Source organism: Octopus sinensis, linkage group LG24 (assembly GCF_006345805.1).
Source record: "Octopus sinensis linkage group LG24, ASM634580v1, whole genome shotgun sequence".
Lineage (NCBI taxonomy): Eukaryota > Metazoa > Mollusca > Cephalopoda > Octopoda > Octopodidae > Octopus > Octopus sinensis.
The window spans coordinates 6,087,740-6,102,122 of record NC_043020.1 but is presented as its reverse complement, the minus strand read 5'-3'; the positions used below and the strand labels follow the sequence as shown (position 1 = coordinate 6,102,122).

The window sequence follows — 14,383 nt, the reverse complement described above, 5'->3', positions numbered from 1 at the left end:
ACAGGACTTCTGGCTGGACACTGCAGTTGGAGAAAAGGAAAGAGAAATGTTTAGACAAAACTCAGGCCTTGTTTTTATTTCACAATTTCCTTAACCCTTTCATATTCATAGTCACCTTACTGGCACTTGTGCTGGTGGCACGTGAAAAATCATTTGAGTGAGGTTGTTGCCAGTGCCACTGGACTGGCTCCTGTCCAGGTGGCACATAAAATGCACCATTTGAGCGTGGCCGTTGCCAGTACCGCCTGACTGGCCCTCATGCTGGTGGCATGTAAAAGCACCTACTACACTCTTGGAGTGGTTGGCGTTAGGAAGGGCATCCAGCTGTAGAAACTCTGCCAGATCAAGATTGGAGTCTGGTGCAACCATCTGGTTCGCCAGACCTCAGTCAAATCGTCTAACCCATGCTAGCATGGAAAGTGGATGTTAACCCTTTCGTTACCAACCCGGCTGAAACCGGCTCTGAGTACAACTATTTTGTTTTCATAAGCTTTGAATTAAAATCTTCCACCAAACCTTAGTCACAATTTATGTTCCTAACACTAGCTGAATGATAACTAAATTATTTTACTAAATTCTTTGTTATATTTAAAATTAATTGAAGGAAACACAGAGTATCTCAACAGAAATATGGTAACAAAAGGGTTAATCTTTTTTGCTCTGTAGAATTTCCACAGGTCCCATTAGTATTGATGTTGAAGATATGAAAGGTGAAGATGACCTCAACAGCAATAAAATCATTCTTCCTTTTTTAAATAGCTTCACTTAACCCTTTTGATACCAACCCGGCTGAAACCGGTTCTGGATCTGTAGTACAAATGTCTTGTTTTCATAAGTTCTGAATTAAAATCTTCCACCAAACCTTAGTCACAATTTATGTTCCTAACACTAGCTTAATGATAACAAAGTTATTTTACTAAATTCTTTGTTATATTTAAAATTAATTGAAAGAAACACAGAGCATCTCAACAGAAATAAAGTAACGAAAGGGTTAAACGATAATGATGAGGATGATGATGATGATTCTGTCAAATCATCATCATCATTTAACATCCGTTTTCCATGCTGGCATGGGTTGGACGATTTGACTGAAAACTGGTAAGCTAGGGAACTGCACCAGGCTCCAATCTGATTTGGCATGGTTTCTACAGCTGGGTGGCCTTCATAACACCAAGAGTGTAGTGGGTGCTGTTTACATGCCACTGGCACAGGTGCCAGTTATGTGACACCGGCATCAGCAATGGCTATCGTCTCACTTGGCTTGACAGGTCTTTCCTAGCATGTATATATAATGCTTATTCATTCATATTGTTTTGCATTAATCCTGCATTATCTTATAGCTTTGAGATAATGTGATAATGTCTATTTTTAAAATGACACCGTAGAGTAGGTGTGAATTAATCCTGCCTTATTTCATAGCTTTGAGATAATGCTCATGTTTATTTTTAAAATGATATAATTGTTTGTTTTTAAAATGACATTGTAGGGTAGGTGTGAGAGGCTAGATCTGGCCAGTTTGGTCATAGAATAGGTAGAATATTTTGGGCCTGATATCTCACAACCATGCTCGGACTTTCAATGACTGTGCCAATTGACCACTGCCACCACTCATCAATTCCACCCACCACCACCCCATCATCATCACAACTACCCACATACCTTAGACTTTGACTGTCCTGTGTAGAGACATCTGTACACCTTCGATTTGACTGTTGCTCTGTAGACCTCTGTATTAAAGAGAAAAAAAACAATAATAATCCTTTCTACTATAGACACAAAGCCTGAAATTGTCGGGGAGGGGACTAGTCGATTACATTGACCCCCGTGTTTTACTGGTACTTGATTTATTGACCCAGAAAAGATGAAAGGCAGTGATAACCTCAGTGAAATTTGAACTTAGAATGGAATGGTAGAAAAAATACTTTTCTATCCTAGGCACAAAGCCTGAAATTTTTGGGGAGGAGGCCAGCCAATTAGATTGACCCCAATACACAACTGGTACTTAATTTATCGACCCTGAAAGGATGAAAGGCAAAGTCGACCTCAGTGGAAATTGAACTCAGAATGTAGCATCAGACGAAATACTGCTAAGTATTTCTCCTGGTGTGCTAACGATTCTGCCAGCTCACTGCTTTACTCAATAATAATAATGATGTTGATAATAATAATAATAATCTTTTCTACACTAGGTTCAAGGCCCTAAATTTTTGGGGAGTGGGGCCAGTCGATTAGATCAACTCCAGTATGCAACTGATACTTAATTTATCGACCCCAAAAGGATGAATCGCAAAGTTGACCTTGGCAGAATTTGAACTCAGAACGTAAAGACAGATGAAATACTGCTAAGCATTTCTCCTGGCATGCTAACGATTCTGCCAGCTCACTGCCTTATGCAATAATAATAATTGATAATGATAATAATAATAATAATAATGATAATAATAATAATAATCATAATAATAATAATAACCCTTTCTACTATAAGCAAAAGGCTTGAAAATTTTTTGGGGAAAGTTCTAGTTGATTACATTGATTCTGGTCCTTTATTTTATTGATCCAACAGGACGAAAGCAAAGTCAACCTTTTTTGGTATTTCCGACATTGGACCAAAGGGCCAGAAATTTGAGACAGAAGTTCAGGGGATTACATAGACAGAGCTTCCTGCAATAAATACATCACTAGAAGGGAAGGGAGGAGGGGAAAGAGGAGGAGGAGGAGGAAGAAGAAGAAGAAGTTTTAAATATTCTTGTTCACTTACAATCAAGTAATTATCCCAGGCGTACCTAATGAGGTCCAATGATGGAGAGTTGTTCTTCAGCAAATACACATCGAGGACATACAGCTGTATGGCATTGGAAGATTTCCCCGGGTTGTGTGACACTTTGGAACCACGTAATGTCTTTGTTTTGCTTTCAGAAATGTCCCTTGGTGACGGCAGCCTGCTTTTTTTGGTTGTTGTTGGTTTTTTTTAAAGTAAAAGGTAGAATTTGTGGCATTAGATAACAAGGTAGAATGGCCAGTGGAAATTTTTAAAAAAAGGGGTTATCATGTATTTGTAATTGAATCATTTCTTGTTAATTAACTTTAACCAGACGGTTATGAAAACCGGGATCCACTTCTAATTAAGCGTCAGTATTTTCTCAAAATTTGAATTAACTTGGCTGGAGTTACCTCCCTTGCTTGGTCATACCTAGATATTACCTATTTCTTTACTACCCACAAGGGGCTAAACATAGAGGGGACAAACAAGGACAGACAAAGGGATTAAGTCGATTACATCGACTCCAGTGCGTAACTGGTACTTAATTTATCGACCCCGAAAGGATGAAAGGCAAAGTGGACCTCAGCGGAATTTGAACTCAGAACGTAACGGCAGACGAAATACCTATTTCTTTACTACCCACAAGGGGCTAAACATAGAGGGGACAAACAAGGACAGACAAAGGGATTTTAAGTCGATTACATCGACTCCAGTGCGTAACTGGTACTTAATTTATCGACGAAAGGATGAAAGGCAAAGTGAACCTCAGCGGAATTTGAACTCAGAACGTAACGGCAGACGAAATACCTATTTCTTTACTACCCACAAGGGGCTAAAATAGAGGGGACAAACAAGGACAGACAAAGGGATTAAGTCGATTACATCGACTCCAGTGCGTAACTGGTGCTTTGTTTATCGACCCCGAAAGGATGAAAGGCAAAGTGGACCTCAGCGGAATTTGAACTCAGAACGTAACGGCAGACGAAATACCTATTTCTTTACTACCCACAAGGGGCTAAACATAGAGGGGACAAACAAGAACAGACAAAGGGATTAAGTCGATTACATCGACTCCAGTGCGTAACTGGTGCTTTGTTTATCGACCCCGAAAGGATGAAAGGCAAAGTGGACCTCAGCGGAATTTGAACTCAGAACGTAACGGCAGACGAAATACCTATTTCTTTACTACCCACAAGGGGCTAAACATAGAGGGGACAAACAAGGACAGACAAAGGGATTAAGTCGATTACATCGACTCCAGTGCGTAAATGGTACTTAATTTATCGACCCCGAAAGGATGAAAGGCAAAGTGAACCTCAGCGGAATTTGAACTCAGAACGTAACGGCAGACGAAATACCTATTTCTTTACTACCCACAAGGGGCTAAACATAGAGGGGACAAACAAGGACAGACAAAGGGATTAAGTCGATTACATCGACTCCAATGCGTAACTGGTACTTAATTTATCGACCCCGAAAGGATGAAAGGCAAAGTCTACCTCGGCGGAATTTGAACTCAGAACGTAGCGGCAGATATTCATAGATATTACCAACACCATCTCCCGACGGAGTTTTGTGTTTTTTTTAAATCATATTACATACGCAAAAAACAAAACAAAAAAAAACCCTGCAGGTCCCAGTTACTCCCACCCTTTCTTCTGTAATGGGAGCAGCCCTGTATCTGTTCTACAGTAAGAAACATGTACTGTCTCAGTTTTAACATCTTTTAAAATTTTATTTGTTTCAGTTGTTAGACCAAGGCCATGCTGGGGCACCGCCTTGAAGAATTTTTAGTCCAATGAATCAATCCCAGGAATTATTTTTTTTAAAAGCCAGGTGCTTATTTATTGGTTTGTTTTGCCGAACCCCTAAGAATACATGAATAAAACAAAACGTACATCTACACATATACATACATACATACAAAAATACGCTGTTGATCATCATCATCGTCGTCGTCGTCCGTTGTCCATGCTGGCATGGATTGGACGATTTGACTGGGCTGACATGCTGGAAGGCTGCACCAAACTCCTGTCTGATTTGGCATGTTTTTCTATGGCTGGATGCCCTTCCTAACTCTAACTACTCCGAGAGGGTGTTTTTATGTGCCAATTGCGTAGGTGCCATTTGTGTGACACCAGGATGCTTTTACATGCCACTGGCACAGGTATCGATTTGTGTGACACCGGTATCTGCCACAACTGCAATTGATGTTGTTGAAATTCCAGTGAAGGAGCCTTGGGTCTAGGTTAGAAACCAGCTCTTACTCTATTGGCTAGAAACCTTGAAACAGAACCGAATAAGGACATACATACTTACGTACGTACGTATGTATGTATATTGGCTTCCGTGCCAGTGGCACGTAAAAAGCACCATCCGAACGTGGCTGATGCCAGCTCCGCCCTGACTGGCTTCTGTGCCGGTGGTATGTAAAAAGCACCAATCCGATTGTGGCCGTTGCCAGCCTTGCCTGGCACCTGTGCCGGTGGCACGTAAAAAGCACCCACTACACTCACAGAGTGGTTGGCGTTAGAAAGGGCATCCAGCTGTAGAAACACTGCCAGATCAGACTGGGGCCTGGTGCAGCCTTCTGGCTTCCCAGATCCCCGGTCGAACCGTCCAACCCATGCCAGCATGGAAAACGGACGTTAAACAATGATGATGATGATGATTTGGTTCTATTTCAAGATTTCTTGCCAATAGAGAAAGACCTGGTTTCTAACCTAGACCCAAGGCTCCTTCACTGGAATTTCAACAACATCAATGTACATATGTTAGTACATACATACATCTGTTTGTACGCACATGTCTAGTTATATGTTGTGTGGTTAAGAAGCGAACTTCTTAACTGCTCGACTAAACCTGCGCCATAACAAGTAAAAATTTTAAAAACCAAAGCAAAACAAGCTAGATGTAAAAAGAGAATGGAACCATACAAACTCCATTTACCTCTCATTTTCATCTTTGCTGTCAATGTCTGAATCTTCATCGATCTTTAGTCGCACCTTCGAGGTACTGTGTCTGTTCTTCAACATCCCATGCCGTTTGATATTGAGGAAATTATACCAAACTCTCGAGAACGGTTTCCTGATACGGTGGATCAAACTTGGCTTGTGCTTACATTTGCCAATAGAGATTTCTTCAGATGTGTTGGTGCGATTGTCATTTTTCTCTAGAGTGTGCCATAGATTTGACGGCATTGACATAGAGAGAAGTGTGTTGCTTCCGTCCATAGAATGATCCACAATGCTTCTTGAAGATTGCAACAATGTCTCATCAAAACTCGATTTCCGATGATTGGTCGGCGCTCTGGAAGATTGTGTTTTTGTAAATAAAGTGTTTAAGAATAAGCTGCTCTGGCTTTGGTTAATATCTGAACTGGTACCATCTTGTGTCTTCTTGTGGATATTCCTGCTGTAGGTGAGGACAATGTGTAGAGTCTGCTCTCGTTCCAAACCTTGAAGGAAATTTGGTAAGTCATACTCCTGCAGGAAGCAGATTTATTTGGTAAATGGAAATAAAAGTTCATATAATATTATGTACATACATACACATCAACACACTCACACACATACATATAGATACATGCATACACAAGTAAACACACACACACGCACATGTACAAGCACACACGCACACAGATACACACACTCATGCACACATGTGTACACACACAGATGCAAACTCACACACAAAGACACACCCACACACAAACCCCTACATATACTCACACACACAGCCACATACAGTGACATGCACAAAATCACACACACATGCATACACACACATATACACACATACACACACATACGAACTTACACACACTGACACACAAATCTCTACAAATATTCACGCACACAGTCACATACACACATACACACAAACCTCTACATATACTCACACACAGTCACATACGCACATACACACAAACCTCTACATATACTCACACACAGTCACATACGCACATACACACAAACCTCTACATATACTCACAACACAGTCACATACGCACATACACACACAAACCTCTACATATACTCACACACACAGTCACATACGCACATACACACAAACCTCTACAATACTCACACACACAGTCACATACGCACATACACACAAACCTCTACATATACTCACACACACAGTCACATACGCACATACACACAAACCTCTACATATACTCACACACACGTCACATACGCACATACACACAAACCTCTACATATACTCACGCACACAGTCACATACGCACATACACACAAACCTCTACATATACTCACACACACAGTCACATACGCACATACACCACAAACCTCTACATATACTCACACACACAGTCACATACGCACATACACACAAACCTCTACATATACTCACACACACAGTCACATACGCACATACACACAAACCTCTACATATACTCACACACACACAGTCACATACGCACATACACACAAACCTCTACATATACTCACACACAGTCACATACGCACATACACACAAACCTCTACATATACTCACACACACAGCCACATACGCACATACACACAAACCTCTACATATACTCACACACAGTCACATACGCACATACACACAAACCTCTACATATACTCACACACACAGTCACATACGCACATACACACAAACCTCTACATATACTCACACACACAGTCACATACGCACATACACACAAACCTCTACATATACTCACACACACAGTCACATACGCACATACACACAAACCTCTACATATACTCACACACACAGTCACATACGCACATACACACAAACCTCTACAAATACTCACACACACAGTCACATACGCACATACACACAAACCTCTACATATACTCACACACAGTCACATACGCACATACACACAAACCTCTACATATACTCACACACACAGTCACATACGCACATACACACAACCTCTACATATACTCACACACACAGTCACATACGCACATACACACAAACCTCTACATATACTCACACACACAGTCACATACGCACATACACACAAACCTCTACATATACTCACACACACAGCCACATACGCACATACACACAACCTCTACATATACTCACACACACAGTCACATACGCACATACACACAAACCTCTACATATACTCACACACACAGTCACATACGCACATACACACAACCTCTACATATACTCACACACACAGCCACATACGCACATACACACAACCTCTACTATATACTCACACACACAGTCACATACGCACATACACACAACCTCTACATATACTCACACACACCAGCCACATACGCACATACACACAACAACCTCTACATATACTCACACACACAGTCACATACGCACATACACACACAACCTCTACATATACTCACACACACAGTCACATACGCACATACACACAAACCTCTACATATACTCACACACACAGCCACATACGCACATACACACAAACCTCTACATATACTCACACACACAGTCACATACGCACATACACACAAACCTCTACATATACTCACACACACAGCCACATACGCACATACACACAAACCTCTACATATACTCACACACACAGTCACATACGCACATACACACAAACCTCTACATATACTCACACACAGTCACATACGCACATACACACAAACCTCTACATATACTCACACACAGCCACATACGCACATACACACAAACCTCTACATATACTCACACACACAGTCACATACGCACATACACACAAACCTCTACATATACTCACACACACAGTCACATACGCACATACACACAAACCCTACATATACTCACACACACAGTCACATACGCACATACACACAAACCTCTACAAATACTCACACACACAGTCACATACGCACATACACACAAACCTCTACATATACTCACACACAGTCACATACGCACACATACACACAAACCTCTACATATACTCACACACACAGTCACATACGCACATACACACAACCTCTCTACATATACTCACACACACAGTCACATACGCACATACACACAAACCTCTACATATACTCACACACCACCAGCCACATACGCACATACACACAAACCTCTACTATACTCTCACACACACAGTCACATACGCACATACACACAAACCTCTACATATACTCACACACACAGCCACATACGCACATACACACAAACCTCTACATATACTCACACACACAGTCACATACGCACATACACACAAACCTCTACATATACTCACACACACAGCCACATACGCACATACACACAAACCTCTACATATACTCACACACACAGTCACATACGCACATACACACAAACCTCTACATATACTCACACACACAGTCACATACGCACATACACACAAACCTCTACAAATACTCACACACACAGTCACATACGCACATACACACAAACCTCTACATATACTCACACACACAGTCACATACGCACATACACACAAACCTCTACAAATACTCACACACACAGTCACATACGCACATACACACAAACCTCTACATATACTCACACACACAGTCACATACGCACATACACACAAACCTCTACATATACTCACACCACAGTCACATACGCACATACACACAAACCTCTACATATACTCACACACACAGTCACATACGCACATACACACAAACCTCTACATATACTCACACACACAGTCACATACGCACATACACCACAAACCTCTACAAATACTCACACACACAGTCACATACGCACATACACACAAACCTCTACATATACTCACACACACAGTCACATACGCACATACACACAAACCTCTACATATACTCACACACACAGTCACATACGCACATACACACAAACCTCTACAAATACTCACACACACAGTCACATACGCACATACACACAAACCTCTACATATACTCACACACACAGTCACATACGCACATACACACAAACCTCTACATATACTCACAACACACAGTCACATACGCACATACACACAAACCTCTACATATACTCACACACACAGTCACATACGCACATACACACAAACCTCTACATATACTCACACACACAGTCACATACGCACATACACACAAACCTCTACATATACTCACACACACAGTCACATACGCACATACACACAAACCTCTACAAATACTCACACACACAGTCACATACGCACATACACACAAACCTCTACATATACTCACACACACAGTCACATACGCACATACACACAAACCTCTACATATACTCACACACACAGTCACATACGCACATACACACAAACCTCTACATATACTCACACACACAGTCACATACGCACATACACACAAACCTCTACATATACTCACACACAGTCACATACGCACATACACACAAACCTCTACATATACTCACACACACAGTCACATACGCACATACACACAAACCTCTACATATACTCACAACAGTCACCTACGCACATACACACAAACCTCTACAAATACTCACGCACACAGTCACATACGCACATACACACAAACCTCTACATATACTCACACAACAGTCACATACGCACATACACACAAACCTCTACATATACTCACACACACAGTCACATACGCACATACACACAAACCTCTACATATACTCACACACACAGTCACATACGCACATACACACAAACCTCTACATATACTCACACACACAGTCACATACGCACATACACACAAACCTCTACATATACTCACACACACAGTCACATACGCACATACACACCAAACCTCTACAAATACTCACACACACAGTCACATACGCACATACACACAAACCTCTACATATACTCACACACACAGTCACATACGCACATACACAAAACCTCTACATACTCACACACACAGTCACATACGCACATACACACAAACCTCTACAAATACTCACACACACAGTCACATACGCCACATACACACAAACCTCTACATATACTCACACACACAGTCACATACGCACATACACACAAACCTCTACATATACTCACACACACAGTCTCACATACGCACATACACACAAACCTCTACAAATACTCACACACACAGTCACATACGCACATACACACAAACCTCTACATATACTCTCACACACACAGTCACATACGCACATACACACAAACCTCTACATATACTCACACACACAGTCACATACGCACATACACACAAACCTCTACATATACTCACACACACAGTCACATACGCACATACACACAAACCTCTACATACTCACACACACACAGTCACATACGCACATACACACAAACCTCTACATATACTCACACACACAGTCACATACGCACATACACACAAACCTCTACAAATACTCACACACACAGTCACATACGCACATACACACAAACCTCCATATACACACACACACAGTCACATACGCACATACACACAAACCTCTACATATACTCACACACAACAGTCACATACGCACATACACACAAACCTCTACATATACTCACACACACACAGTCACATACGCACATACACACAAACCTCTACATAACTCACACACAGTCACATACGCACATACACACAAACCTCTACATATACTCACACACACAGTCACATACGCACATACACACAAACCTCTACATATACTCACACACAGTCACCTACGCACATACTATTAGCACAAACCTCTACAAATACTCACGCACACAGTCACATACGCACATACACAACAAACCTCTACATATACTCACACACACAGTCACATACGCACATACACACAAACCTCTACATATACTCACACACCACACACATTCATACGCACATACACACAAACCTCTACATATACTCACACACACAGTCACATACGCACATACACACAAACCTCTACATATACTCACACACAGTCACATACGCACATACAACAAACCTCTACATATACTCACGCACACAGTCACATATGCACATACACACAAACCTCTACATATTACTCACACACACAGTCACATACGCACATACACACAACCTCTACATATACTCACACACAGTCACATACGCACATACACACAAACCTCTACATATACTCACACAACAGTCACATACGCACATACACACAAACCTCTACATATACTCACACACAGTCACATACGCACATACACACAAACCTCTAAATATACTCACACACACAGTCCCATACGCACATACACACAAACCTCTACATATACTCACACACACAGTCACATACGCACATACACACAAACCTCTACATATACTCACACACAAGCCACCATACGCACATACACACAAACCTCTACATATACTCACACACACAGTCACATACGCACATACACACAAACCTCTACATATACTCACACACACAGCCACATACGCACATACACACAAACCTCTACATATACTCACACACACAGTCACATACGCACATACACACAAACCTCTACATATACTCACACACACAGTCACATACGCACACACACACACAAACCTCTACATATACTCACACACACAGTCACATACGCACATACACACAAACCTCTACATATACTCACACACACAGTCACATACGCACATACACACAAACCTCTACATATACACACACACACCAGTCACATACGCACATACACACAAACCTCTACATATACTCACACACACAGTCACATACGCACATACACACAAACCTCTACATATACTCACACACACAGTCACATACGCACATACACACAAACCTCTACATATACTCACACACACAGTCACATACGCACATACACACAAACCTCTACATATACTCACCACACAGTCACATACGCACGCACATACACACAACCTCTACATATACTCACACACAGTCACATACGCACATACACACAAACCTCTACAAATACTCACGCACACAGTCACATACGCACATACACACAAACCTCTACATATACTCACACACACAGTCACATACGCACATACACACAAACCTCTACATATACTCACACACACAGTCACATACGCACATACACACAAACCTCTACATATACTCACACACACAGCCACATGCACAAAATCACACATAATCTCATATAGACAGTCTCACTCACACACACACACACATGCACATACACGCACTCAAATTCCGCAAACTCCCATATGCAAATTCACACACACAACACAAACTCATACACACTTACACACAGACTCGTAAACACACTCGCAAACAATTGCATATATGCATACATACATACATACATACACAGACAGGCAGGCAGACAGACATATTTATAAGGCCGTGTCCTCACTCAAACTCCAGGGTCATGTCTCTGTTATCACTCTAACCCCTCACTCACATTACCTTGACTCTAGATACGTGTCTGAGAATGCCAAGTGCTCCTTATCACTCAACTCTCTAAAGACTTATTGCTATCCTTCATGCCTTATCTTTCGTGTCTGTCTCCCTTTAAATAGGATGATGAATGAAAGAAATGGGGTCAAGAGGTCTCTTGAGTTGTGTTGCAGACATGGCTACCCTTGCAGTGCTGGTGCTATGTAAAATTACTCCCAGTGTAACCTGTAAGGTGTAAGGATTAGGGGTACCTTTCGTCATGTCAAGTACATGACACCATCTTAATGATGTTGCTATGAAAAATATACTCTGCACATTTTGCGATGCAGTTGGGGGTTAGGAACCAGGTCAAATATGAATCATGCAAGAGAGATGCAGATCCCCGAAACCACTAAATGAACAGTACCATCAAATATACACTGACCCAAACTCTCTCTCTCTCTCTCTCTCTCTCTCTCTCTCTCTCTCTCTCTCTCTCTCTCTCTCTCTTCTCTCTCTCTCTCTCTCTCTCTCTATATATATATATATATATAATATATATATATATATATGTGTATGTGTGTGTGTGTATATATATATATACTAGCAGCTAAGCCCGGTTTTAGCTGGTCAGTTTGGATGATGTGGCTATAAAACCTGCTCTGTGTAACCATTCGACTTGTTTGGGCATGCTTACATTAAAAAACAATTTTAGAATGACTTTTTCTGTCAAAACGCTAAAAATAACTGACCAACAACAACAAAAAAGCAACCAAGATTCAACCAAATCAAATACTAAAGAACAAAGATGAACCATTCCACTTCCATTGTGCGCACACACACACATTCACATAACCCCCTTTTTACATACACATATATTCACACAGAGTTGAAACTCTCACCCCTTCTTTCCTTATTCATCTATCACCCCTTCTTTTCTCATTCATAAACACAAGAGTATTATTATAGTAGATCATCTCAGTAACCATGGAAGCTATGAAAAAAATACAAAGCCCAGCATCATCACTGGATCATTCTACACATCTGTGTAATTTTTTGCACAAATCCACCCAGCCGTTTGACCACGAATCCCAAGACAAGAAACAATTGCTCATGTATGTATATATATATATATATATATATATATATATAGGAGTGGCTGTGTGGTAAGTAGCTTGCTTACCAACCACATGGTTCCTGGTTCAGTCCCACTGTGTGGCACCTTGGGCAAGTGTCTTCTACTATAGCCTCGGGCTGACCAAAGCCTTGTGAGTGGATTTGGTAGATGGAAACTGAAAGAAGCCTGTCGTA

The 14,383-nt window shown here is 41.2% G+C and overlaps 1 protein-coding gene across 4 annotated transcripts in view; it reads right to left on the bottom strand.

Annotated features, from left to right (window-relative positions):
- LOC115224058 (uncharacterized protein C12orf56-like) overlaps positions 1–14,383 on the bottom strand; it is a 69,180-nt gene that overhangs the window by 34,937 nt on the left and 19,860 nt on the right. For 3 of the 4 annotated variants that reach the window (XR_005003641.1, XM_036512765.1, XM_029794858.2), the window contains 4 exons: positions 5,711–6,246; positions 2,759–2,942; positions 1,660–1,727; positions 1–20 (listed from right to left, as the gene is read on the bottom strand). The exon at positions 1–20 is cut by the window's left edge and continues 238 nt beyond it. Coding sequence is in view for 3 of the 4 variants with exons in the window: in XM_036512765.1 (XP_036368658.1) it covers positions 1–20; positions 1,660–1,727; positions 2,759–2,942; positions 5,711–6,246 (808 nt within the window). In the remaining variant the exon portion in view is untranslated. The remainder of the gene's footprint in view (positions 21–1,659; positions 1,728–2,758; positions 2,943–5,710; positions 6,247–14,383) is intronic. The other variant, XM_036512764.1, reaches the window with a different exon arrangement.